At 53.8% G+C, this 25,496-nt stretch overlaps 11 protein-coding genes across 11 annotated transcripts; 5 read left to right on the top strand and 6 right to left on the bottom strand.

The window, feature by feature from the left end:
* Positions 1 to 165: 165 nt before the first annotated feature.
* CCOS01_03448 (uncharacterized protein) lies at positions 166 to 396 on the bottom strand (the record flags this gene model as incomplete). Its single annotated transcript, XM_060451634.1, has 1 exon — positions 166 to 396. One exon carries the CDS (start codon positions 394 to 396, stop codon positions 166 to 168), a length of 231 nt encoding a protein of 76 aa, XP_060317899.1.
* Positions 397 to 1,136: 740 nt separating this feature from the next.
* CCOS01_03447 (uncharacterized protein) lies at positions 1,137 to 1,607 on the top strand (the record flags this gene model as incomplete). The annotated part of the gene is made up of 1 exon (XM_060451633.1): positions 1,137 to 1,607. The coding sequence occupies one exon, from the start codon at positions 1,137 to 1,139 to the stop codon at positions 1,605 to 1,607; it is 471 nt and encodes a 156-aa protein (XP_060317898.1).
* A 738-nt stretch (positions 1,608 to 2,345) lies between these two features.
* CCOS01_03446 (frataxin) lies at positions 2,346 to 3,094 on the bottom strand (the record flags this gene model as incomplete). Its single annotated transcript, XM_060451632.1, has 2 exons — positions 2,346 to 2,618; positions 2,735 to 3,094. 2 exons carry the CDS (start codon positions 3,092 to 3,094, stop codon positions 2,346 to 2,348), a joined length of 633 nt encoding a protein of 210 aa, XP_060317897.1.
* A 541-nt stretch (positions 3,095 to 3,635) lies between these two features.
* CCOS01_03445 (uncharacterized protein) lies at positions 3,636 to 4,263 on the top strand (the record flags this gene model as incomplete). The annotated part of the gene is made up of 2 exons (XM_060451631.1): positions 3,636 to 3,704; positions 3,766 to 4,263. 2 exons carry the CDS (start codon positions 3,636 to 3,638, stop codon positions 4,261 to 4,263), a joined length of 567 nt encoding a protein of 188 aa, XP_060317896.1.
* A 136-nt stretch (positions 4,264 to 4,399) lies between these two features.
* On the bottom strand, positions 4,400 to 5,055 carry CCOS01_03444 (uncharacterized protein; the record flags this gene model as incomplete). The annotated part of the gene is made up of 3 exons (XM_060451630.1): positions 4,400 to 4,507; positions 4,560 to 4,630; positions 4,683 to 5,055. 3 exons carry the CDS (start codon positions 5,053 to 5,055, stop codon positions 4,400 to 4,402), a joined length of 552 nt encoding a protein of 183 aa, XP_060317895.1.
* Positions 5,056 to 5,474: 419 nt separating this feature from the next.
* On the top strand, positions 5,475 to 9,181 carry CCOS01_03443 (leucyl-tRNA synthetase; the record flags this gene model as incomplete). The annotated part of the gene is made up of 8 exons (XM_060451629.1): positions 5,475 to 5,692; positions 5,744 to 5,831; positions 5,886 to 6,137; positions 6,190 to 6,316; positions 6,368 to 6,936; positions 6,987 to 8,154; positions 8,201 to 8,363; positions 8,416 to 9,181. The coding sequence occupies 8 exons, from the start codon at positions 5,475 to 5,477 to the stop codon at positions 9,179 to 9,181; spliced, it is 3,351 nt and encodes a 1,116-aa protein (XP_060317894.1).
* A 2,967-nt stretch (positions 9,182 to 12,148) lies between these two features.
* CCOS01_03442 (uncharacterized protein) lies at positions 12,149 to 12,775 on the top strand (the record flags this gene model as incomplete). The annotated part of the gene is made up of 2 exons (XM_060451628.1): positions 12,149 to 12,560; positions 12,621 to 12,775. 2 exons carry the CDS (start codon positions 12,149 to 12,151, stop codon positions 12,773 to 12,775), a joined length of 567 nt encoding a protein of 188 aa, XP_060317893.1.
* Positions 12,776 to 14,164: 1,389 nt separating this feature from the next.
* Positions 14,165 to 14,530, bottom strand: CCOS01_03441 (CSL zinc finger; the record flags this gene model as incomplete). The annotated part of the gene is made up of 2 exons (XM_060451627.1): positions 14,165 to 14,245; positions 14,336 to 14,530. 2 exons carry the CDS (start codon positions 14,528 to 14,530, stop codon positions 14,165 to 14,167), a joined length of 276 nt encoding a protein of 91 aa, XP_060317892.1.
* Positions 14,531 to 15,541: 1,011 nt separating this feature from the next.
* On the top strand, positions 15,542 to 17,859 carry CCOS01_03440 (ABC transporter transmembrane region 2; the record flags this gene model as incomplete). Its single annotated transcript, XM_060451626.1, has 4 exons — positions 15,542 to 16,069; positions 16,131 to 16,346; positions 16,403 to 17,076; positions 17,133 to 17,859. 4 exons carry the CDS (start codon positions 15,542 to 15,544, stop codon positions 17,857 to 17,859), a joined length of 2,145 nt encoding a protein of 714 aa, XP_060317891.1.
* Positions 17,860 to 18,609: 750 nt separating this feature from the next.
* On the bottom strand, positions 18,610 to 20,974 carry CCOS01_03439 (uncharacterized protein; the record flags this gene model as incomplete). Its single annotated transcript, XM_060451625.1, has 4 exons — positions 18,610 to 18,820; positions 18,877 to 19,386; positions 19,437 to 19,751; positions 19,884 to 20,974. The coding sequence occupies 4 exons, from the start codon at positions 20,972 to 20,974 to the stop codon at positions 18,610 to 18,612; spliced, it is 2,127 nt and encodes a 708-aa protein (XP_060317890.1).
* Positions 20,975 to 22,338: 1,364 nt separating this feature from the next.
* CCOS01_03438 (uncharacterized protein) lies at positions 22,339 to 24,236 on the bottom strand (the record flags this gene model as incomplete). The annotated part of the gene is made up of 3 exons (XM_060451624.1): positions 22,339 to 22,991; positions 23,056 to 23,392; positions 23,442 to 24,236. The coding sequence occupies 3 exons, from the start codon at positions 24,234 to 24,236 to the stop codon at positions 22,339 to 22,341; spliced, it is 1,785 nt and encodes a 594-aa protein (XP_060317889.1).
* Positions 24,237 to 25,496: the final 1,260 nt, after the last annotated feature.

Genomic DNA, 25,496 nt, shown 5'->3' with positions numbered 1-25,496 from the left:
GAGGTTGAGGCAAGGAAGCAAGGCACAAACGTACCGGACAATATCCTCCACTTCCTGACCACTGATGCAACGAAATCAACCTTGTGCACAATAAGCTACACAGTGAGCTTCTCTCCTGCATGAGAAGGAAGAAACAGATCGGTTTTAAGAACTGCAAGTCTGTAGTCATCCAACCCCGGCCGATGTAGCCGGTGGCGGGCAGGGCAGAAGGAAAAAGCAGAGCCAACCAGAAAAACCGGTATCTGGAAGAACTCCAACACGGCAAACAAGCAAGCGAACTCTAGACAAGATGGAATGAACAGTGTGCGGATGCGGGTGCGCGCGCCCCATCTCAACTTCGGGCTTTGCGCCGATGCCGAGAGAGCTAAGTAAACAGTATGTCAAAGTCCGAAACATTCCCAACGCGCCATCTGCCACCGACGTCCACCGACAGAAAACGATGAATCCGTCGCAGTCGCAGTCGCAGAGCAGAGTGCAGCTGCTGGGCTGCAGTCGTTGCCTTGGCCAAACGCGCCAATTTCGTCCACACCCCGGGCACGTCGGGTATCCGGGACTGGGTGGGATATTGAGGATGGGGCTCAGAGGTTCTTAAATGTCTTGGAAAATTGGGTGGGAGGGAAAGTGGCGTACATCAACCGGAGATCAAAAGAACACACGGCCTCTGCGATCTGACGTTGGTCCCCTCGTCTCACACTACGCCAGAACGCCCGGGAGTCGGTGCGGCGCTCAACCACCACCACACGCCCATCGCGCACCTTTACCTCACTTCACCTCACACCTCGCTGTCTCTCTCTCTCCTGTACCTTATTCCTCCTGCATATGCTACACCCCCATCAAGGGACGGGCGCCAGGAACGCCAGGGAATCTACGCCATGGCCGTCGGACTTGACATGGGGACTTTATCAAAAAGGTCTGCGCCTCCCGCGCCGATGACACCATGAAGCTCGTTCTCTTGGATGCCGGAAAGAAGGAATCGGCAAAGGATTGGGGCAAAAGTTTCGCAAAGCTTAGCTTTTCACTTTGTTATCCTTTCTGATGAATCCTCCTCCGTCTTCCCACTTTTTAAACAAACAACCCACACCAGCTTCTCCAAGCTGGCGCAGCCATTCCCGTCCTTTACATTTGTGCGGCCCAGCATGTCGCTCCCATTCCCAACATCCAGGTTCGGTCCTGGCTTCACGGTCCCGACCGCCGTGACCGTCACAGAAGGGGGGAGAACAGTCACATTCACGCCCACGCCCACGGGCGGCACCACCTCGGACTCGTCGCCCTTCCCGGACAACATACTCCAGCAGTCCGGCCTCGCCCCGGGACAAATCATTGGCATCACTGTCGGCGCCACCTCGGGCCTCGTCTTCTTCGTCGTCGCCCTCGTCTGGTTCTGGAACAGGAGGAGGGCCCGGAAGCTCGCCGCGCGCGATGAGGCGCTCGACACCGTCATGGAGGATCCGGAGAAGCCCGACGACGCGGCTATGATGATGGCGCAGAACACGGGGGAGACGGTTGAACTGCCGGCGCCGCGTGTGGTACACGAGATGCCCGAGACACGTGAAGGCCCGCCCGTGGAACTCCCTGCTCCCGTTGAGCGACACGAAATGCCTGCGTAACACCAAACTTCCCCCAGAATAGGGTGGGGAGACGGGACACCTGCCGGAAATTCTAAGAGGACGAGGGCGCGAAATGGATGGCGCCTCGCCGAGTCTGATGAACGAAATTGGAAATGAGACCCACGATACCCTCGCTAAGCCATACTTTCGCTTAAGCATTATTACCAAAGAGTTGGACTCTGAGAGCAAGACTCCCGCCGCAAAAGACACTGTTGCTATGAAGTATGATGAATAGTGGTGTAATACGTCAAAGAGAGTGAGGGGCTTTGGAGCAAGGCAACGGTGGGCGGTCTAACAATTCTTACGGCCAAACCAATGTGGATGAGAAAGTAAACGGGAATATGTTTCTACCGTAAATAGATCAATATGGATACCAAAACATTCACGCAGCTTCAGTCACATCGCGTTATTAGGTTACAATTGAGACCCTGTTCAATACAGGACTCGCTAGCCTCAATGCAATCCTGAGATGGACTGCACGATTGAGCACTTGCTGTACGAAGTTTGTGTACACAGGCCTAGATATCGACCCTTCGGCATCGCTTTCTCCCCTTGGGCAGCGTACTTGCCTCCCATCCCTGAAACCACCTTACGAACTCCCTGTTGCCATGTAGAATACACTCAAGAGCTTGATGCTTTGCTCACGCCCATATGAAAAAGAAATGAAATGGTCTCTGCCTTCGCATGAGATCAAAGCTTGTGAACATCGTCCTCGGTTGTTGGACCACTTTTGCCCAACTAGGACTGGTTCTCGCCGTAGGTCGATGGAGCTATGCTGAAGTCAATGTCGAGCTCCTTGAGGAAGACATCGTCCAGGCTGCTGCCATCACGGGTGTAGATCCAGGCTCCAGCAGCAGTACCCTCCTTGTCATTCTGCGAGTCGCCGACGACGACCCAGTCGTAGCGCTTGGGGCCGGACACGGGCGATGAGAGCCAGATTTGCTTGTTCGGGGGCTGCTTGTTGATCACGTAGGTGCCAGATTCCGGAAAAGTAACCGTCAAAACTCCAGCCTGCATCCGTAAGAATTAGTGATTCGTTGCTTGGTTACGGGACACAAGTCCTGAGCTTCGCAAAAGGTGACAGTGGATACAAGGACTGAAAAGTTAGATTCAGTCTGTCAACTTACAGCATACTCGACATCGACTCCCTCACGAGCATCTGCTATCTCCTCGAGACGAGTGACAATGTTGTCAAGGTAGGTCTCGGACAGCTCGTGGTACTCGGCATCTGTAAGCTCGACGACGCTCATCTTGACCTCCTCCTTGGGCGTATCCTTGACTTGAGGGTCATCGGTGTCGGGCATAATGCCACGATGGGCGATTGATGAAGTTGTGAAGAGCTTGCGAGCCGAAATGGCAGACACTGTAGGTTTTGAGGCTGCGAGAAGCAGGGCAGAACGACGCGGGACGGCCAAGCGGGCTTGCGAGGAGGCACGGAGGGTACGGGCGGCGGCGCCGGTGAGCTTGGTGATGCTGTTGCGAGCCATAGTAGCTGGGCGTAGGTGGTGATGGACGATTGGGAGAGATTTGAGTGCGATGATGCTGAGGAATTGGGGCGTCAAGTGGTCAGCGTAAGTGAAAGAAGAGGAGTTCGGGTGATCGTTGTCGATTAGCGAATCGAAGAGGTGACTGATTTGCTTCGTAAAAGACGGCAGGTCAAAGGCAGCTCCGTTGCTTCCCCACGTTTGCTGCAGGTGTGACGGAAGCTGCAGGACCAGCTTCGATCCGCGGTCAAGGGAAGGAACCGAGCTTGGGCCGGGAGGAGGTCCAGGCAGATATGATTACATCAGAAAGTCATGTGCAGTTGCGAGCCGTGCACCTCGAGCTTCTCTCTCTGCTGGCTGGTGGGAGACGGTTGGGCGGCTGGCAGCCGTCTGACCCCACTAAAGCCAGAACACCGCGAAGCGCATGTAGTGTCTAGCGGGACACTATCACCCAGTCGCATTGAACATAGACATCACTGGCGAACCCACGCCCTGGTATCGACAACTTCAGCCAACTCGGGATGCTCAGTCAAGGGAGAACACAATGATCAACGCCTTTCTGGTCTTCAATGGCCAGGGTCAGCCCCGGTTGACCAAGTTCTACACACAGTTGGTATGCTTGGGCATGCACTACTGAATGAAAGCCGGCATCGCTGACTTGCACATTTACTCAGGAAACGAGCATGCAGCAGCGCCTGATTTCCGAAATATTCACCCTCGTGTCGAATCGACCGGCTGGGTCTTGCAACTTTCTCCCGCTCCCTCCCCTGCTCGCTGCCTCGGGCACCTCACATTCATCATCGGAAGAAGAGAACGACGTTCCCTCCCTGGTTACATACCGTAACTACGCGACCCTGTACTTCATTGTCATCTCGACCTCGACAGAGTCACCACTTGCCCTGATCGATTTGATCCAAGTCTACGTCGAGGCGCTCGATAAGCTGTTTGAGAACGTTTGCGAGCTTGATCTCATCTTCAACTTCGAAACGCTACACTCAACGCTCGGCGAGATGATTGTGGGAGGAGTGGTCATCGAGACGAATCTAGATCGCATTGTCTCTGGCGTGCGCGCACAAGGCACTGTGGCCAAGAGACCTGTAAACGAAGGACGCAGCGCCGGACTGGGAGGTGGACTGAGTATGGGAGGTAACTTTGTCTGGCATGGACGGTGAGGTGGGCGGTCTCCTGTCTGAGAGGAACATGATTCTGTTTTCGAACAATATGTTATACATGGGCTTCTGTGCCGGGTATTCAAAACGCCATAAACTCCTCCCTATGCTGGTACAGTGTTGTCGGCCGAGAATCTGTCTATTTGGGGGTCTCGATGGGAGCGGGTGCTTCGGGCGCATCTCTGCGACGTTCGTATCGCTTGTCAGACTCGATTGTGCCAAACAGACCGCGCACACGCTTTCGGATCTGGACGGAATGGTTAGCATCAGTCGGGACCGGAAGCGACAAAGCCATATACCTCTTCTGACGGCCTGTATTCCTTGCCAAAGAACTCGAGCTCGGAGAAGAAAAATGTCCAGCCAAGGAATCCTGGAGCAAATTAGCATAGAGCGCAAGCAGTCGCTATGAGGGCTTCACGAACCAATAACAGTCGCCAACTGCGCAAGCTTGACAGCCTTGTTCCATCTCGGTCGCGCATAAACTAATGCTAGGCGTCTCTTGTACTTCTTCTCAAAACGCAGTTGTGACTGAGGGGACAGGTTCGTGAAGTTGGGAGGCCAGACTTTTTTCGTTCGGTACGGGTTGGTGAAGACTGTGAATTTGGAGCCAGCTGCTTCAGCCGCTCGCCGAACGATCGTAAGAAGCATCTTCGATATGTTCGAGCTTTGGTTGTGGATTAATTGGCTTGAATTGCAGAAGGCAGTTCCGGGGATGACATGTACAAGGCGGATCTCGAAGGTATGTCTACAGGTCTCTGCGCGACTGGAGAAGCTCACCATGTTTCTCAGCCACATTTCGCGCCACGAGCGAGTGCCCAGGCTGCACCAGCCACACCTACAAGGCGGCCAGCGACCAGAAATAGAGCGGTACGTACTTCGCAAGGGACTCAACCGCCACAGCACTCCAAACATCGGAGAGTGACCACTGACCCGACAGTACCCCGCCATAACCACCAAAGCCATCGCGGGGCACAGCCTCGAAAAAAACATCGGAGCTGCGACGAAATCTCCCCCACGTTTGGATCTGTGACTCAGTATCCTCGCCAGCGACTATCTCGAAGGAGCACCAGCGACAACGCGATATCGAGCGTGACTCTCAGTTTTCGGCGCAAGAGTCACCGTCGAATCATATAATACGCATTGGTCCTGGAATTGGCCTTGCGTATTTGCCTTCCCCGACAATTCCTGACCGAATCGAACGAGAACCCGCAATCATGGCCAACGAGGCTGCCAAGGCCCTCGAGGCCCTTCAGGTTTCCAAGACCAAGGAGCTCAAGGGAACCGAGAAGCGTGACTTTTTGATCTCTCTTGAGAAGAAGTACCAACGAAAGTGGTCCGAGGACAAGATCTTCGAGGTCGACGCTCCCTCCACCAAGGAGGTTCCCCTGCACTCCATTACCGCCGCCGAGCTGCGCGAGCAACAGCCCAAATGGTATGGCGCAATTGGATAGGAATTGAGAAATGGAGGCTGACGGATAAATAGGATGGGATGCATGGCCTTTCCCTACATGAACGGTCGTCTTCACGCCGGTCACTTGTTCTCCGTGAGCAAGGTCGAATTCGCCGCCGGTGTAAGAGAACTCTCGCGATAATGCAATAAGGGTGGAGCTAATGGATTGTTCTAGGTCGCTCGTATGCAGGGGAAGCGTGCTCTGTTCCCTATGGGATGGCACGCGACCGGTATGCCCATCAAGGCCGTTGCCGACAAGCTCAAGAACGAGGTTGCCTGGTTCGGCCGCGATTTCGAGGGCTACAAGGAGGAGGAGGTTGTCGTGGACGAGAAGCCTACTGATGCTAAGGAGGCCCGCGAAGACATTACCAAGTTCTCCACCAAGAAGAGCAAGGCCAATGCCAAGACTATCAAGGCCAAGTACCAGGTATGCATCGGTTATCTCGGTTCCACGTTGCACATCACTGACAGACAGACAGTTCCAAATCATGGAGGCCATGGGCATTCCGAGACAAGAGATTCACCTCTTTGCCGACGCATCGTACTGGCTGGACTTCTTCCCCCCTCTGGCTCAGGAGGATCTTACAAGCCTTGGCTTCAGAATCGGTCAGTTCCAAGTCGAATGGTCATCGCAACGACTTAGCTAATCGATATCAGACTGGCGTAGATCATTCATCACCACCGAGGCTAACCCGTACTTTGATGCTTTCGTTCGCTGGCAGATGATCCGCCTTAAGGAGCTCAATAAGATCAAGTTCGGCAAGAGATACACCATCTACTCGATTAAGGATGGCCAGCCCTGCATGGATCACGACCGAGCTGAGGGCGAAGGAGTTGGCCCCCAGGAGTACACTGGCTTGAAGATGAAGGTCCTCGAGTGGGCCCCCAAGGCCGAGGAGGCCCTTAAGTCTCAGCTTCCCGCCGATGCGAATGTCTTCCTCATTCCCGCCACCCTCCGTCCCGAGACGATGTACGGCCAGAACGCCGTTTTCGTGTCTCCCAAGATCACCTACGGTGTCTTCAAGGCTACCGAGAAGGACTACTATGTCATGACTGAGCGTGCCGCCCGCAACATGGCCTACCAAGGTCTCTTCCTCGCCGAGGGAGTTGTTGACGAGACTGCCAAGATTGACGGTTCCGCCCTTATCGGTACTCGCGTCAACGCCCCCTTCTCCGTCCACAAGGACGGCGTTCGCGTTCTTCCCATGGAGTCTATCCTGCCCACTGTACGTATTCTTATTTTCGCATTGAGCAGTACATCTCTAACAGTTCGCAGAAAGGTACTGGTGTCGTCACATCCGTTCCCTCGGACAGTCCTGCCGATTGGGTCATGACCATGGATCTCCGCAAGAAGGCCGCCTACTACGGCATCGAGCAGGAGTGGGCTGAGCTTGAGATCATCTCCATCATCAACACTCCTTCCGGTGACATGATTGCCAAGACCTTGGTCGAGCAGTTGAAGATTGCCTCTCCCAAGGACACTGTTCAGCTTGACAAGGCTAAGGAGACGGCTTACTCTGAGGGTTTCTACAAGGGAACCATGAACATTGGCGAGTTCAAGGGCGAGTCTGTCGAGTCCGCCAAGCCGAAGGTCCGTCAATCACTCATTGACCAGGGGCTCGCGTTCGTCTACTCCGAGCCCGAGCGCAAGGTCGTCAGTCGTTCCGCAGATGACTGCATCGTCTCTCTGATGGACCAGTGGTACCTTGACTACGGTGAAGAGTCCTGGAAGAAGACCGCCCTTGACTGGGTTGAGAACACCGATGGCAAGGGCCTGAACACATTCAGCCCTGAGACCAAGAACGCTTTCCAGGGTGTCCTCAACTGGCTTAACCAGTGGGCTTGTGCCAGATCATATGGTCTTGGTTCCAAGCTGCCATGGGACCCTCAGTTCCTCGTCGAGTCTCTCAGTGACAGCACCATCTACATGGCATACTACACCATTGCCCCCTACCTCCACAAGGACATCTTTGGCAGAGAGCAGGGTACTGGTGCCATTGCTCCCGAGCAGATGAAGGATGAGGTTTGGGACTACGTCTTCTGCCGCCGCGAGCTTGACGACAAGCTCCTCGCCGAGTGCAAGATTCCCAAGGAGACTCTTGAGAGCATGCGCCGCTCATTCGAGTACTTTTACCCTCTCGACCTTCGCAGCTCTGGAAAGGATCTGATTGGCAACCACTTGACCTTCTTCCTCTACATCCATCTCGCCATCTTCAGCCCCGAGTACTGGCCCAAGGGTATCCGTACCAACGGTCACCTGATGCTCAACGGCGAGAAGATGAGCAAGTCGACCGGTAACTTCATGACCCTGCAGGATGTTGCTCGCAAGTTCGGTGCAGACGCTGCCCGTATCGGTTTGGCCGATGCCGGTGACACCAACGGAGACAGCAACTTTGAGGAGGATGTTGCTAACCAGGCTATTCTCCGTCTCCACACTCTCAGAGGTATGTTTCTTTCTTCATACTGCGATCGTTATACTAATAACAGCAGAATGGTGCGACGACGTCGTCAAGAACAAGAGCGAGCTCCGCACGGGCGAGTACAACTTCTTCGACAAGGTATTCAACAACGAGATGAACGTTATTGCCAAGGAGGCCATCCACCAGTACTCCGAGACTGCCTACAAGCTGGCCCTGAAGGCGGCTTTCTACGAGTAAGCTTAGATACCTACTAAAATGCCTTGCATTTCTGACGCATGTGAACAGCTTCAACAACGCTCTTTCCTTCTACCGCGAGAGCAGTGCCTTGTCTAAGATGCACGTCGACTTGGTCCTGCGCTACATTGAGCTCCAGGCTCTTCTCCTCGCTGTCATCGCGCCCCATTGGTCCGAGTCAGTCTGGGTTGAGATCCTCGGCAAGCCTACATCTATCCAGCAGGCGACATTCCCCGAGATTCCGGAGACGGATGCGGCTCTTACGGCGGCGAGAAAGTACATTTCGGTGACGGCTTCCAACGTCAACTCTGCCGAGTCCCTGCAGCTCAAGAAGAAGGCTAAGGGCAAGGAGACGTCGTTTGACCCCAAGAAGCCCAAGAAGCTCACCATCTTTATGAGCGAAAAGTTCCCGCAGTGGCAGCAGGCCTACATTGACCTGTTGAAGGAGATGTGGAACCCTGAGACCAAGTCAGTGGATGACAAGGCGCTCAACGGTAAGATCTCCAAGATGGGCGAGATGAAGAAGGCTATGCCGTTCGTTCAGGGTCTCAAGAGACGTCTGCAGGTGGGCGAGCCCGCGAGCGCTGTCCTCGAGCGCAAGCTGGCATTTGACGAGAAGGCCGTGCTCGTGGACATGATTGAGGGTCTCAAGCGTAGTGCCAACCTGGTCGAGGTGAAGATTATTGCAGTGGAGGAGGGTGGCAAGAAGGGCACTGATCTGGTGACCGGGGCTGTGGAGGAGAGCCTCGCGCCCAACGCCGAAGGCGCGGTACCGGGTGCACCCAACTTTTTGTTTGCCAATGTTGAATCGTCATGAGCAGCGAGGTGCACGGGATAGACAAGAGTCTGGAAGAGTAATGGTAGCATCTAGGTATGTCGTCACATCCTGATGTAGAGCCAAGCAAAAGGAAGCAAGACGAGATTTGATATCAATTATTACGATTTCTGTTCAATGGCAAAAAGCTTCTCTCAATCTCAGACGTGAACGATGTGGAGGATGGCTTTGAGCAAAGACCGGGACATGCAGGTTTAGTGCCGGACTTGGTGACTGCGGATAGCTGGGCTGTCTGCGAGGCTGGTCTACTCCGTACACTACCCCTGAGTTTGTGAACGGAGCCAGAAGAATGGGACGCAACACTGGAGAATGGAGGGGGGAAGGACAGACTCGGGCTCAGCTGTGGCCGTTGGGTTGCGGCCTGAAAGCAAGGCTTTTCAAGGCTTGACGGAAAATCAGGGAATTGAGATTCGGGGGTGAAGTGAAATGTCAAGCAGCACAGATTAGGTATGACAAAAGGCACGATTACTTTACATTACCTTGGCCATGCGTGGCCACCGACATGCAGATGAGAATGCACAACGGTGTATGAGAGTTTCCTTGATTCGCGGAAAGAAACAATAGCGTGGCTTGAGAAGTCGAAAAGGCGCGAAGGGCCGTTGAAGTCGCACAGCAAACGTCAGGGAAACGTGCGGGTAGTGGCTGGTGGGTCGAACGTTGTGTGGCTTGATTGGATGATTGGCTGCAACGGTTGTGGAGGACACAGGAGGGCAAGTGGCTGGGGTGATGCGGTGACGGATGTCAAAAAAACGGGCAGTCGCGTTCTGGAGAGTGGAGGGAAAGAGGGAAGGAAGGTGACTGGATGAGGAAGCAGGCGAGGATGCGGTAGAATGGGAAAACCTGGCAGGGACCCCTGCCGCGTGGCTCTTTCTCTCTTTTCCACCCTGGTCCCTGCCTCCTTCTTTTTTTCATGACGGGATCTTTCACCGTTGGTCACCGTCTGCCATCTGGTGTTCCCCATGCCCAGTTGCAGTTGAGGGAGTCTAGTCCTTCAACTCCAAGGAACTAGCCATGTTCGTCCCATTCATCGAATTGGCTTCGGCCTCGGATTCGACCACCGCTACCACCACGACTCCCGTTTGCCATGTTTCTCGAAAGAACCAGAGTCTTGGCCCCTGGGAGCTAGAAGGGAAGGGTCTGACTGGATGACTTGGTCGGCCCTAACGGGTCACGGTTGGCATGATGTGATTCATGGCCAGAGATCTCTATTCTTGAGAGGGGTCGTCGAGGGCCTGCCAATGCCATGCAATGTCCCGGCCAATCCAGGCACAAGGGGAGAGCCGTTGCAGCCGCCTTTGCTTTTTTCCCGCAGCATTTCACTGGGCCAGCCTCGATTCTCGCCGACTATCCCCAGCTACCACTGGCAGCCTGGCCCCCGTTCTGCGGGATGCGTCTCCGGTTGCTACAGTGCCTCTTTGTGGAAGTCTTTCTCGTCTTTCCCAGCTGCAGCACTCGCTGGCCCTCGTCGACGTATGACGCAACAGAGCACGGCATCGGACGCAGAGTATCGCCAACTTGGTCTTCCCCCATCTTTCTGGACAACCTGGGCCCCGGCCTTCGGTACGACCACCTTTCTCTGCTGGCAGGAAAATCCGGGACAGCTGCAGCATACTGGACATGCTAGCAGAATGGCACAATGGATGCTTACCTGATTTCTCATGTTTGCGCGCCTTCCGTCACCCAACCACTACCCTGGGCCGAAATGACGAGAGGCTTCTTGTACGAGTGTGCAGGTTTGCGGGAACTCGGCAGACTAGCAACCGTTGGCAAGCGTCACTCCTCTTTTTCGTTCTACTATAGTATGTCGAAGGCGGATGGACAGACGGTCGGATGGTGGATCTGAGTCGGTTGAGTTACCCCAGGATCAGGGCAGAAGTCCGCTTTGTGGGCGACTTTGAATATCACCACCGACAGAGCCTGAATTCCGGTGACTACTGACACTGGAAAGAATAAGCTGATGAGCATTGCATCTGCCAAGGGGACGGCATGGCAGCAACATGAAACGAAAATCGAGGTGGTGGGGGAAACATACACGTCTGGTGCTGCGGCTCATCATTTTGTGTGGCCATTGTCGCTCTTCGCCGTTGTTGCTCTTTGCTGCAAGTGAAGCCATCCCCAGCCATTTCACTATGCACATTTCAACCCATCAGAGTTTACCACGGTCATCCCAGCCTTCTTTCTCTTTGTGCCTCCCGATGAGCAACCCACACAGAGTCCACTTGTGGTTTCCCGGGTCCCGTCGATGGACGAGAACCCTGTCCTGTCTCGCCTTGTTCGGTTGCTTCCACCCTCATCCCACCCATGTCTGCGACCAGTCCGAATCTAGCACCAACAGGCCTGGAGGCAAGCGAACATGAATGATGTGGTTTGGTCTGAGAATCTGGTCGGGGACTCTGTTCGAGGCCTGGCTGATCAAGGTCGGCGGCACAATTGTTCAAGGCCCAAAAGAAGTCCTAGGTCGGGTTTCCCTGCTTCACCCAGGCGCCCCGCATACAGCTTGCCCACCGCACCACCAATACGACCCCCGGTAACCAAGCTACCAACCCTCTGCTTTCTTGAATCCCCAGTGACGGTGCCGTCACGGCACCCCTCGTCGAGATGATGTCGTGCAAAATCGCCATTCTTGGCATCACTGCTGTCACCGACTCGTAGCCTGTAGCACACAATGTTCTGTGTACGTCGTACCTAGTCGTACGGCCTGGGCTTTGCTCGTCACGCAGACCCTCACTCCCGTCTCGTAGTATATATCTCCCATCCAGTCTCTTTCAAATCAAGAGTCTTCTTTTGCTCTTCATCCGCAACAACAAAATCAGAACATCTCACTCCTACTTCCCGCCTCATCTCATCAACAAGAGCCTCAGCTTTCGAGCTAAAACAGTCGCTTCTCTTCCCGATCTCTCATCAACGGCTTTCAAGCTTCTTCTCTCCAAACACCACCAACAAGCCAAAATGCGCTCCTTCGCCATCCTCTCCGCTGCCGGCCTCGCCGCCGCCCAGTTCACCTCCATCGTCATCACCGACGGCATCACCGCCACTGTGACCCTCCCGGTCTTCCCTGAGCCCACCGCCACGGCCATCGTGACCGAGACCGTCCCCTTGACCACCGTTACCGCTTCCCCCGAGCCTTCGGTCTCCACCACCGTGACCGTCCCGGAGGGCACCACCACCGTCTCCGAGGGCCTCACCACCGTCCCGGGAGGAGGCTTGACCACCACCACCCAGGTCGTCGTCAGCGACCCTCCCGTCACCGTGACGACTGCCATCGTCGTCCCCACCGGAACCGACCCCGTCGAGACTCTCCCTACCATTACCGACTCTGCCATTCCTTCCATTACCGCCGTCATTCCTCCCATCATCAACAGTGAGTTATCACCCCTTGCCCTGATTATGAAAGACCAATTGGACTAACATGACCTCTCAGCTACTCTCTCAACCCTCACCCAGACGTACTTCACCTCGTCTCCCAACGCCACCACCACCGGCCCCGTCACCGTGCCCACCGCTGCCGCCGACAAGGTCCAGAGCTCTGCTGCTGGTCTGATTGCCTTTGGCATTGCCAGCTTCTTCCTTTTGTAAAGGGAGTTTCCTGAGATTCGGGACTTGGAAAGCATGATGGAATAATGGGTTTACGCTTGAATGATAATAAGCGCGGTGCACACACACACACACACACACACACACACACACACACACACTTACTTGACACGGGATTCATGAGAATGCAAAACAGCACTTGCTTTGGACATGTATTATGACTCCTTTTAACGGCTTGGAGCAACGGCGTTGGATATCTTGCATACGATGATGAAGCACGGTCATCATGAGATAGCACTAATACTGCTAATTAATTTTCAAATAAATACTTTCACATATATTATGCTCATTCACATCACCTTTGAGATTTAACCTTGCCGCTGCAGAGACTGCGTGGGGAACATTTCTCAAGCACATGTGCCTTATACATATATACTATACGAACAAAAAGGAAAGAACTAACAAAAGAGTTCACCCCCCCGGTGGCGAACGGGGGCTACATCTCTGGGTGCACATGCTGGGATTTTTGTCGACTTGAACTCGGGACCTCTTGAGCCTTCACCGATTAGGCTGTTCGTGGACTTCAACCACTCCACCACCCAGCCAGTTTTGACCTGACCCCCGAGGGGGCGCCTGCTGGCTGGTGACGGGAATGAATTTGGAGGGGTATATGAAGTGTTCCTTCCGTGTATTCACTCATGTGTATTCGGGAGCCGGACAGACAATGTAAGTTGAGAACCTTGAAAGACTTGCCATCATGGTATACAATGATCCATCCCTCCCCTCTTCTTGGCGATGCGCTTCTCTGTAGCGCCGTTTACATTGAACTCCCGCCACTTCCGTAGCGGCCGCCGTGTCCCTCAGTCTGCCCAGCCAATACTTCCAAGTGCGATACCATCAGCGCATGTTCATCCAACAGCGGCGCGGCACGATGCCCAGTGTCCCACTTTTGTCCTAAGAACAGGCCCCGGTGGCATCTTTCATTAAGAAAAATGTTTGCCTCCACTGTTACCTTTGCGGCACAATGTAATCTCCTCCATTCCCGCGAAATGGAAATAGTAGCAAGAAGAAGAGCAGAATCCTTCGTGCGCCGTGTCACGTAACCAAGTCTTGTGATACGCGGGCGGCTAGAGTATTTGTCCGACCGTGGAGGCTTCCTCCCGTGCAGGTCCTTAGCCCGCAAGTGGCAATCTGCTGTTTTGTTGATGCGCAATGAATGAGGATCAGCTTCGGGCGCTTGAATATACCGCTCACGTGATGTGCTTATTCCGCGCTCGTACTTTCTGCGCTGGACCTTGTGGTTGGGCGACGTGCTTGGCTGGCTGGCGGCGCGAGTATCTGTAGTGCTTCTCGCGCAGTCGAATCTCGCGCAGTCGAAGTAATCGCTTCGTGGCGCAGCATTTTATCTTGGAATCTGAAGATAGGTCTTCTTCAAGCGGCAACGGGAATCTGAGCGGATACCTCCTTGACGGCAGGTTCAGCTTCATCTTCGGGGTCCTCAGGGAGGTCGTCCTGCAAATCGCGATTACATGTTAGTCATACACCTATTTCCACGTGAAGTTTTCATATGGAACAGAAACCGAGAGAAACGGGAAAACACACCTTATCGAATATGACGCGAATCATGAGACTGCAGCTGGGACACACGGCAATGTCCTCGTCGTCGCGCAAGTCGGCCAGGGCGATTTGGAACTTGTCGCCGCAGGGGCATGGGTAGTGGTAGATCTGCATGTCCTCGTCAAAGGTCATGTCTTCAATCTCTATCTCGTCGTAGATGGAAATGTTGTCGTCGGACATTTTGGCGGTGTCGTGGTGTCGCGATATAGGTGTATGGGAGTATTGCGATTTAGTCTTGCTAGGATGATGGCGATGGAGTCATTCAAGTTGAGGGGTGACAAGCCGACTTAGAAGAAAAAAAGAATCAGACAAAAATAAAAAAAAGCTGCGGGAGGAGTTGCCCCGCGATGTGGCTGATGAGTCCGCCAGAGTTGAGCCACATTTGATTAGATAATGGAGCCTCAGGCACACAACCCAAAGAACCACAGAATACAAATCACATGCCATCGGCAGCCAATTCACATGGGAACGGGCCAAAAGGGCCAAAAGGGCCATTTTCCGGGGTTGGCCAATCACGCCGTTCGCCGCTACGGGGCCGCTCTTCTCCAGCACCCATGTACCGTGTCACTCCGGGGAGCCGAGGGACAGAGAGGTCCAACAGCGCCAGCTTTCCCCCATTTTCCCCAGCGGAATCCAATGCTCAAATCACCCCAGTGCTAAATCAGAACAAAGACCCGAGCCACCGAAGCGGTCCAGTGTTATTTTAACGTTTTGGCTGCTGAATCTGGAAGCGGAAGGGGACTGGGCTTGGTACCTTACCTACCGCTACCCCCCAAGTGCCCCAATCGAAAGCCTCGTCCGAAGGACCAGCCGTGTGACACTCACCCCCAAGCACCCACAACCAGCCATGGCTGTTGTCAACATCATTATCTTCCCCTTTCTGACTGACTGCGAACACCTTTGATATTGTCCCCCGCGATACCCCCGTCATCTCTTGACCACCGACGGACCTCGATCGAAATACCGCGACGAATGCGCTGACGATACAATCCCATCGTCAACCGACGGACGTTCCCCCACAGCCGCCGGTGTGACGTAGCCGCGGCATCTCGTCAATCTTCACAAGCAACACAACCACGACCCTCATACCCCCCGAAAGACATCGCGAGACGAAAAAGAAGTCGGGATCGCCGTCCATAACCAAGCGGCGCGCGCGCGCAGAGACACCAACCCCCGAAACCACCGCCCATAATGGCCGCCCAATCCAAAGTCTCCCTCATCGGGCTCCCCTCAAACCGCACAGTCCGCAACCTCGCCCTCCAGCTCACCCAGCTCTACCTCCAAAACCGCACGCGCATCTCCCGCGCCGTCTGGATCACCCTCTTCGTCGCCCTCGCGAACCGCATCCGCCGCGCCATCTCGGACCAGAAGGCCGCTTCCGCGCGCGAGGCCGCCGCCCGCGAGTCCCGCGCCACCGTCGCCGCCCCCTCGGACGAGGACATGACCAAGAAGCGCAAAAAGGTCGAGCTCAACCGCGAGTTCTTCCGGTCCCTGCTGCGCCTGCTCAAGATTGTTATACCTGGATGGCGGAGCAAGGAGGCTAGGCTGCTCATCAGCCATTCCTTCTTCCTTGTCGTCAGGACGTTGATCAGCCTCAAGGTCGCGGCCATGGACGGCGCTATTGTCAAGAGTTTGGTCAAGGGTAACGGGCGAGAGTTTTTGATGCGCATCGTATGGTGGATGTTGATTGCTATCCCTGCGACATTTACAAACTCAATGGTGAGCTCAGGTCCATGCTCGAATACACCCGTGTTGGAGTCGTGCTAATATGTTGTGGCAGTTGTCCTACCACCAAGCGGAACTGTCGCTCAAGTACCGGACGCGGTTGACGCAGCATATTCACGACAAATACCTCTCCAAGCTCACCTTTTACGGCATCTCTGCCCTTGACGATCGGATAAACAACCCCGACCAGCTCATTGCAGTCGATGTTGCCAAATTCTCAAACAGCTTGGCCGAACTCTTTAGCAACCTCGCAAAACCCGTCCTGGACATGGTACAAGCCTCCCCCTCAAACTGCCTCTATCAACCTCAAAGACTAATGACTAGTAGACAATCTACACGCACTCGCTCTCACGTAGCGTAGGCGGCGAAGGCGTTGTCTCAATGGCCCTCCTCGTCCAACTCTCCGCAAACGTAATGCGCGCCCTCACCCCGCCCTTTGGCAAGTACGTCGCCGACGAGGCCCGTCTCGAGGGCGAGTTCCGCTTCCAGCATTCGCGCCTCATCGACCACGCCGAAGAGGTCGCCCTCTACTCGGGCCACGAGGCCGAGAAGGACACACTCGACAAGGGCTACTTCACCCTTATCAAGCACGTAAACTACATTCTCCGACGCCGCTTCTACCACGGCTTCATGGAGGACTTCGTCATCAAATACTTCTGGGGCGCTCTCGGCCTGCTGCTCTGCTCCGTGCCGGTCTTCGTCAAGATGCCAGGTCACATCGCCATGAATATGGGTGATCGCACCGAAAGCTTCGTTACCAACCGCCGCATGCTACTGTCGGCCTCTGACGCGTTTGGTCGCATCATGTTCTCCTACCGCGAGATCATGGAGCTGGCAGGTTACACCTCCCGCGTCGACTCTCTTCTCGAGGTCATGAACGACATCCGCGCCGGCCGCTTCGAGAAGAAGCTCGTCTCCAGCTCGGGCACCGAGAACAACGAGGCCGTCCTCAAGGGCCGCGGCACCGTCGTCGAAAGCAAGGATATTCAATTCATCAACGTGTAAGTCATACATTTTGCAACAACCAACTCATATGCAGACTAACACTCCAAAACAGCCCTATCATCTCCCCCAACGGTGACGTCCTCATCAAAGCCCTCTCTTTCTCCCTAAAACAAGGCGACCACCTCCTCGTAGTCGGCCCCAACGGCTGCGGCAAATCCTCCCTCTTCCGCATCCTCGGCGGTCTCTGGCCAGTCTACGGCGGCACCGTCCACAAGCCCCCCTTCTCCGACATCTTCTACATCCCGCAACGCCCCTACCTTTCTCGCGGCTCCCTCCGCCAACAGATCACCTACCCAGACTCCCTCCGCCAGATGCGCGCCAAATCCGTCACCGACGCAGACCTCCTCTCCATCCTCTCCCTCCTCGGCCTCGAGCACCTCCCGGAACTCTACCCAGAGGGCTGGGACGCCGAGGCCGAGTGGCGCGACGTCCTCTCGGGCGGCCTGCAGCAGCGCGTCGCTATGGCGCGGTTATTCTACCACCGGCCCCGCTACGCCATCCTCGACGAGTGCACCTCCAGCGTCACCCTCGAGACGGAAAAGGTCATGTACGATAACGCAAAGGCGCTGGGTATCACCCTCATGACCGTCAGCCACCGCCGCAGTCTGTGGAAGTACCACAGCCGCATCCTCCAGTTTGACGGACAGGGCAACTTTGTCTTCACCAAGCTCGACGCCGATCGCCGGCTGAAGCTCGAGGATGAGAAGGAGGACCTGGAGGTCTTGCTGCGGCAGGTGCCTGAGATTGAGAGGCGTATTGCCGAGTTGACGGCCGCTTAGATGACGGTGTTGGTTACTGCCCTCTTATCTTTGATGGTTTCCATGGGCCAGGTTGTAGCGGTGCATTTTCTTCAATTAGTTGATGACGGAAAGGGTGGCAAATCTCGAATGAAGAAAGCATGATTCGATGGATGTTGGACGATTATCTTATTTTTGCAAATTTTGTACACAAAGGTTTGTAGAAACAACACCTACAGAGGATACGGCGTAGAACAGGATCGGCAAATCGAAAGAAATAATACCACAACTCACAACTTATCCGTGCATCCAAAATAGCCCAACTCATGGCAAAGCTTGACGTGCGCAAATATTGGTTAGGTTTGAGGAACCAATATGTTTTAGACTCCTTGCTCGCCAACTGAAGCTTGTCAATCTTCCTGAATGCATCCTGAAAATGCAGAACTCCACATTTGTCCAACTCAATGCTGTTGGTAGATCAACTGGCAGCTGCCATCTACCTCTCTACCTGCTTCGAAGACACGCCGCCTACCAACGTCCACCACGGGTATCAAAGCTGGACAATTCCGCGTCTCCTTCTGTCAATCGACAAGATTTGTCGGATGGAAGCGGCAGCTCTCGCTATGTATGCTGTTGTCAAGCAGTAAAATACGCTTATGATCCGCCCCGCACTCGTAGCAGAACTCGTGCTTGCACTTGGAACCTAGGAATCGGTCTCTAGGTTAGATGTTTCTTGAATTTCCCTCCCGATTTCTGCTTGGCTGCAAGCACCGTGGCTCACTCTCGCCTACACTAGGGGCCCAAGACCCCGGCATTGAACGCTGTGCGACCGTTCCCAGATAGAGTAACAGCCCCAACAGAATTCGCAGCGGCATTTAATGCCTGCGATGATGTTGGCTTCAGTTTGACAGGTACAACGCGGCGATAAGCAAGTGAAAAGGACTGGGCAGGGGACCAAACATGAGAGACACAAGAACAAGGGCACTTACAAGTCATGTGCGAACTACCAAATTCCTGTCAGCTTCACCTGTCGCTCTGAGGTTACAGAGGGTCACTTACCACCCAGAGTTCTTCTCAATGGCCCATCCACAACCAGGGCATGGCTTTGTTGTCCGGTTTACGGTCACTCGACTTTGCTCTTCTTCCGCCTTTCGGCGAGCGGCAACTTTCCTCGCCAGGGCTACCGCCTTTCGGGCTCTTTCCCTTTCGGCGCGCTCTCTAGCCTCATTCTGTTGGATCTCCGCTTGTTGTTCGGCCATTAGGCCCTGCGCCATTGCCCGATCGGCAGCCTCTTGCGCCTGTCGCGCCGAGTCAAACTCATCATGCTCCATCTCGATGCGCGAGCGGAAATTTTCTGGGTCTTGAAGCAGCGCATCAAACTCTTGACATGACAGGTTCTCGTGCCATGTCACGTTATGGCTAAAACAAGATCGTTGACCGCAATGCAAACATGTCACGATGGGCTGATCTGCGCCGGTATCGTGAAGTTGGCCTGAGCCACAATTTGCCGTACACCAAATGAACTTATCAGCTTCAGCCATGGCAGCGCGAAGAGCCAAAGCCTCGTATCTTGGAAAACGTCAGTGTTTTTGTACCCAAGAGAGGCCAAGGGGGTTTACCGGGCAAATGTCTCTTCGTCTGCGTACTTCTGAATGTCGACGTATTCTAGCAACTCGCGGCATTCTGGGCACTGAATGTCGGTCCATAACTTGCTGTTCAAATCTGATTTGATGGACATTCGAAGGCACTCCAGACACGCTTCTGGCGGGTGAGTACATGTTGGAGTCACACTGAGGACAGGAAATGACGAAATATCTCTTGTCTCCGCACAAATCGGGCATTCTCGAGAACCGCCCAGGTCATTAGCTGGTAGCCTTTGCCTTGTAACAATAACATCTGTTGTGTCTGCCGCCTTGTGATATCTCTGGCCAAAACTATGACTCGTAAGCAATGCTGAACTGAAAAATCAATTTGACAACGAGAAGTGTTAACGCTGAATTGCGCAATCCCGAATTCATTGATGAAGGCTGATAAAGAATATCAACCGACCTTCAGGGTGCATTTACCTGAAATCATCAGCTCCGAGATCCGTGGATCGAGATCCCGATCCTGAATCTTGTCTGCGCAGAAACGCAACCGTCATTGCTTGCTCCTTCTGCTCAAGAAGCTCAACATAGGGGTTGTTCGAAGCCAGCGACGGGACCTTCGACGTTGATCTTGACCGTGTGGGCGGCGATGACACTGGTGGAGTACTAGCTGCGGTGCTGGAGCTGCCGCCTGTTGTTTGTGGTGAAAACGGAGAGATATCGAAATCCTCAAGAATAGACGCTGGTGTTGGTCGGTAGCCCCTTTGTGGTGGTGGAGTTGAGGAGGATGGAATCGCAGCCTCTGTAACCGTGGCTGTCGACTTGGCTACCGGGAGTGGGAAGTCGAAGTCTGCCAAAATATCAGCGCTTATAGCGCGGTAGTAGTTGACCCGACGCGGAACCTCTGGTAAGAGGGCTGGTGGTCGGGGCTGATCGTGACGAGCACGCCGTGCTGATGTGCCTTGCTCGTTGTTTGCGTTGTTTGATTCATCAACATCCATAGCCAGCCCCCAATCGTATGCCGGGGCGGGATCGAGCCCATCGCTGCCAAAGCCTTCCACCAGAGAGGGATTGGCGCTGGAATGATAGCTTGGTGGTAGTCCACTGGTTGGAGGAGCGAACATCTTCGTTAAGGGGAATTCTTCGTCATGTGGCACGAATCTTGGCGATGAATCGCTTGATGCGTCTGTATGCTGCCGGAGCGAGCTCTCTTCCAGAGCTATGATTGCGGGAATAGCTACTCGTGTCGCCGCTGATAATCTTGGAGCGTCTATGGAGCGCTCTGGAGTTCCGTCAACGAGAAAGTCCGCAGTCAAAAGATTAGACGTCGAAGGGATTGTAGTAAGACGAGACGCGATCTTCGGGTGCGACTCTGGAGAAGGGGAGTCGAATCTAAGAGACGAGGTGAAATGGCTCTCTTCCGTGGTATCGTTTGGCCGTTCCCCGCGCGCTGAAGTGGACCATTGAGAGGGGGGCAAGGACGTGTTTGGTTCGGACTCTGATGAACCGTTCGTGGTTTGCGGATCGTGCTGAAATGCTCCAGTCAATCTTCCCTTGAAAGATCGAAACATGGTGAAAGGGCGGCAAGCTAGCTGGGATGTCCCTGCTGACTGCTTGGAGTTCAACTCGGACCTTTAACCTTGCATCGCCGTCCAAGCATAGAGCTGATGCAGAAAGGCCACGAGGCAACGTGTTTGCAGTGCGGCTGGACGGTTTTGCAGCCGGGTACCTATCAGGGCAGAACGACTGACAACAAAAGTAAAGGATAAGTATTAGAAGCCGGCCACGGTACCTAGTCCAGACGAACGTTAGATGGCGACTCTAACGTTGAGGTGTCTTCGGAGACGAAACCGGGACGCGGACTCTAGGCTCAATGGCCTACACTCATACGTCTTGCGGCTGCTGGGAGAAGGGGAATGCGGTTCTCGCGGTTTGCCAGGCGGGATATGATGTATCGCGGCTTGGCTCAACCTTGTGAGGGCGTTCCGAATGAATGATGACGGCGGGCGCATGAGGCAACGAACTGAAAGGGCATCAGATGAGGCCGAACGAGGGGCGTTGGCGAACCTTGACGGTGGGAGGAGTTCCAGATTGGCGTCCAAGTGGTTCATGCCATGGTCAGACAGCTCCGAGGCGAACCTGCCTTGAATGTTTCTTCTACTTTGGGAAGCGATGTATACGTACCATATGTATGTAAGTACCTCTGGAGGAGGCAGATGTACCTACCGTGGGTACCTGAACGTCTCCACAGATCGCCTGGACCCACTCGCTAGCGCATGTCACTGCCCTTTGCCCGTCCTTAGCGGCCAACTGTTAAGCCTCGCTCAACCCCACCAAAGTCAATGGGCAGACTTCGCAGGTACCAAAGGCGGCCGGTTTTTGGAATCAAAGTCAAACAACCTGACAGTTCACCTACTTGCCTAAGCCCATTTGAAAGACAGAACAAAGTCATTTGCACATTTCTTACTTGCATTCTTTATACTTGCTTCAGCCTCAGACCCAGGGAGTGAACCGATCGGTTGTCTTTATGGGAACTTCGACATGCAACTCTTTCCATAACGCCTCCACCAGACTCCAACAACCCGGTCATTGGACGTAAGCCTCACGGAGAGGGCTCTTGTGATAGCCTCTTGTTGTCCACATGGATTTGACACCTCATGAAGACTCTTCAATCAAGCAGTGATGCTTCATTCAATGTCACCCCACAAGAATGACTCATGGGAAGCAATACAGGGAACTATGAAGTTGACAGAGTGCACCTGGAGATTATTTGCTTCTACTGTCCTTAATGTTTTCCAATTGGGTAGATCAGCCAAACTGGTCCCGTAATATGTGCAATTCGGGAATATTGCGGCAATCCTTATATAGCAAATAAGCCATTGCACCGATACTAGTGTAGCAAATGAAGGATATCAGTGAGAGATACCCAGGTCTCCTAGCCCCCCCAACGGAAGTTTGTCCATCCACCAGCTTCCTGCCTCTCGCGGTCGCTTTTAGCGTAATAGAGGTGGCTCAAAAGCGTACGATCCCCATTCTCCTGGAACCTGTCACGCTTTTCTTGCGGTCCCCACGCCACCAGCATCCGTTGGCGTCGCACAAGCTGAGGTTCCTTGATGACATCCTTGCGGCCAATCTGTCGCATGTATAGTGCCGGCGTAAGAGTGCAAACGTTGAGCAGGTGGTGATATAACTCCTTTTTAGTAGGCTGGGGGTCAATCTTTGTCAAATTGAAAGCCTTGCGGTTCTGGACTATGTTCTTGCAGTCGAGGTCTTGCAAATTGTCGAGAAAGTCGGTTGAAGTTTGCATCTCGCCGTCGCCACCCCAAACTATGTATGGGTTGATGTCGAAATAGAAATGGTTGGTGGAGACCTGAATCTTCTCGTAGAGTTGCATCGCGGGCTTGATGCAAATCTGTTCGAAGCTCCTGAAAAATGCATCTATCTTGTCTCTTCGACAGAAGATTTTAAAAATGCTCGCTAGTTCGATCGTGAGCTCGCGTAATTTCTTTTCCCGGCAGCCCTTGAAGTCGCGGGAGCTCAAGATTGCATTGTATGCCTCTGCCGTCCAAGTTCGTATTGTGAAGAGATCTGCAAGATGCATCAGTTATCAATACAGATGTTCAATGGTAACTCTGCAAGAATACTCTGGTACCTCGCTTTGGGTCGACATGATTCTGAAGCGCTGTTTCCACGAAGCTGAGGACTTCGACGTAGTTGGCGATGGAGCCGTACATGATATTTTGGAAAATGTTCTCGTTGATGAACCTCATGATAGTTGCAACAATAATGTCTTCATCCGTTTCTGGAAAGACTGCGCCATGAACTAGGTCAGGATATTGGTGTATGACCTGCTTCAACTTGAGGGCGTCGCTAGGCCTCCTACGGGTAGCCGTCATCAGGTCTTCAACCCCCTTTTCATGGTCATCCAGATAGGGATCCATGAACTTGGAAACCCAATCGCTGATTCCCTCGACGAGATCATCGTATTCCTATCGGCCTGTCAGACAACTCTCGCTGGATGTCTCGGGAGATACTTACGCGCCCAACTTCCTCGGGAGTGAGCTCCTTGCGGTAGGGCTGAAGGCTAAATATGTGAGATTGAGCATCTCTGAGTTGTTCTTTCAAAGCCGCGTTCTCTGTGCTGAGCTCATTGATTTTTGACGCAAGAGGGGCCGTGTCTTTCTCGATCTCTGTAATAGTTGAGGTTACGGTAGACTTGATCTCGCCTATCCTCCGCTCTGCTCGTTCTACCTTCTCCTCGGCAATCTCAGCTCGAGCCGTTGTTGACTTGAGCCTGTAGCGCAGCTCCATGATTTCGCGGCGTAGCAATGAGTCATCACTGGAATCTGCCTCGCCTCCGCCGTCGCGTGCATTGGGGATAACATCTTTCTCGGAAAACTCTCTTGATGGCGACGAAATGTCAGCACCAAGATCGATCAGGTCGCATTCGACAAAAGAAGATGATGTTACTGTCGAAGAAGGCGATAGAGGATGACGAGAAGAATTGGAGGCGGGATAATGATTGAAACGAGTGGCAACAAGGCCTTTGGGTAGAGCTTGCCTGGGTCCGCTGCTCTGAGCCCCGTTCTCCGGAGCAGGTATCTCGACCTTGGTGAAGCCCATTTTGTCAGTGTCAGAAGTCGCGTGTGGGCTGACTGGGTCTATTGTGGCAGTTTCTTGATTCCCCGGGGCTTGACTGTAGGTAAGTCTCGAGTCGTCGAGGATCATGGCACCAGCATCAACGTCGAGGGGTCTCTTGTCCGGAATTGGTGGGCTGTGATCCTCGCGGTGCTGCGGAAGAGCCGGGTCTACCTGTCTGAGATCTTCCATCATGCCGAAAAGCAGTCCTGGAAAATGGCAACGATGAACAAGATGTTTGGATGAAAAGAGAGGTCCGAGTCTACCTGTGCATCAGAAGAAAGAATGACTTGGAGGCATGGGATGTTGCTGGAGGAGAGGCCTGAGGGAAGTTGCACGGACAAACCAAGGAAGATTCCAGTGTCTTGAGGAACCTACCTTATCCAAGGTCGGGTACTCAGGCCAGGTACCTTGCATATCTCGAAATGCCGCCTGTGGTGCTCAGCCCAAGACAAAAGTTCAAGGTCATACATCGAACCTTATTGTGTGATGAATCCTGGGGCTGGGAGGACTGCCCAGAATAGGAAACCTGAAAGAACACCCTCAAGTCTCTCGAACATCTTTGGCGCTTGATTTGCAGTCGGCCTCTCATGGGCTTGTCTTGGTATCAGTAGGAAGCAAGGCAGCTTTCGGTGAAGGAGGACTGTTGCTGCATTGGAAGCTGCCTGCTCAGTAACCCCGCCAAGTGGGGGCGGATAACGGCGGGTGGGGCACTGCTGAAATACGTACCTTTAAGGCTGACACCCTAGTTGTGCTCAGAAGTACCGATCCACTACATCAAAGTCACTTTCTTTAACAGGCATCCTGACCTTCGCCAGAAACAGCTCAACACGTTGGAGTGATGCTGGGAGGCAGTGAGGGTTGAACACTTTGGAACAACAGTGGCATAGTACGGACCAAAAGCTGCCTCATGAAGGTGCCTGAGCTACATGGCATGCCGGACGAGTATCTCGGCGCTTAGACCTACGACATGTCGATACATCCAGACGTGTCTGACAATGGAAGTCAGAAGCCGCATGAGCTTGACGCATAAGGCAGTGTTTCTCCAGAGGGCTGATTACTCGATTCAATGATTGATAGCTCTCGTTCATGTGCAGTCTTATTCGTGCCTCGCTTTTTTGTCTACCCTAGTCTGGTATAGATACCTCTGAAGTTTACCTACTCGTACCTGCCTCAGAAAGGTTGATCGGCCAGGGAAGGAGCTACAAGCAAATCGGAGCTTCCTTCCTTACCCGTTTGCGCAACGCCCCGTCAAGGACGTGAAGACCAAAAAGGTTCAGCCAGAGCCTCTTGCTGCCCTGCATCCTTCAAAACATCCACCCAAGCTTCATCAAGGCAGATTTTCTTCCGCCTGCTGACCTCTACGTGCCTTGCCCAAGCACATGCTTCCATCAAGCTTGATGAGACCCGGCTTCTGACATCGCCCTCCTTCCTACCACCTCAAGTTTTCCTCCT

Source organism: Colletotrichum costaricense (assembly GCF_030867565.1).
Source record: "Colletotrichum costaricense strain IMI 309622 chromosome Unknown Scaffold_3.1, whole genome shotgun sequence".
Classification (NCBI taxonomy): domain Eukaryota; kingdom Fungi; phylum Ascomycota; class Sordariomycetes; order Glomerellales; family Glomerellaceae; genus Colletotrichum; species Colletotrichum costaricense.
The sequence above is the reverse complement of the archived record's forward strand: the minus strand, read 5'-3'. Positions and strand labels throughout refer to the sequence as shown.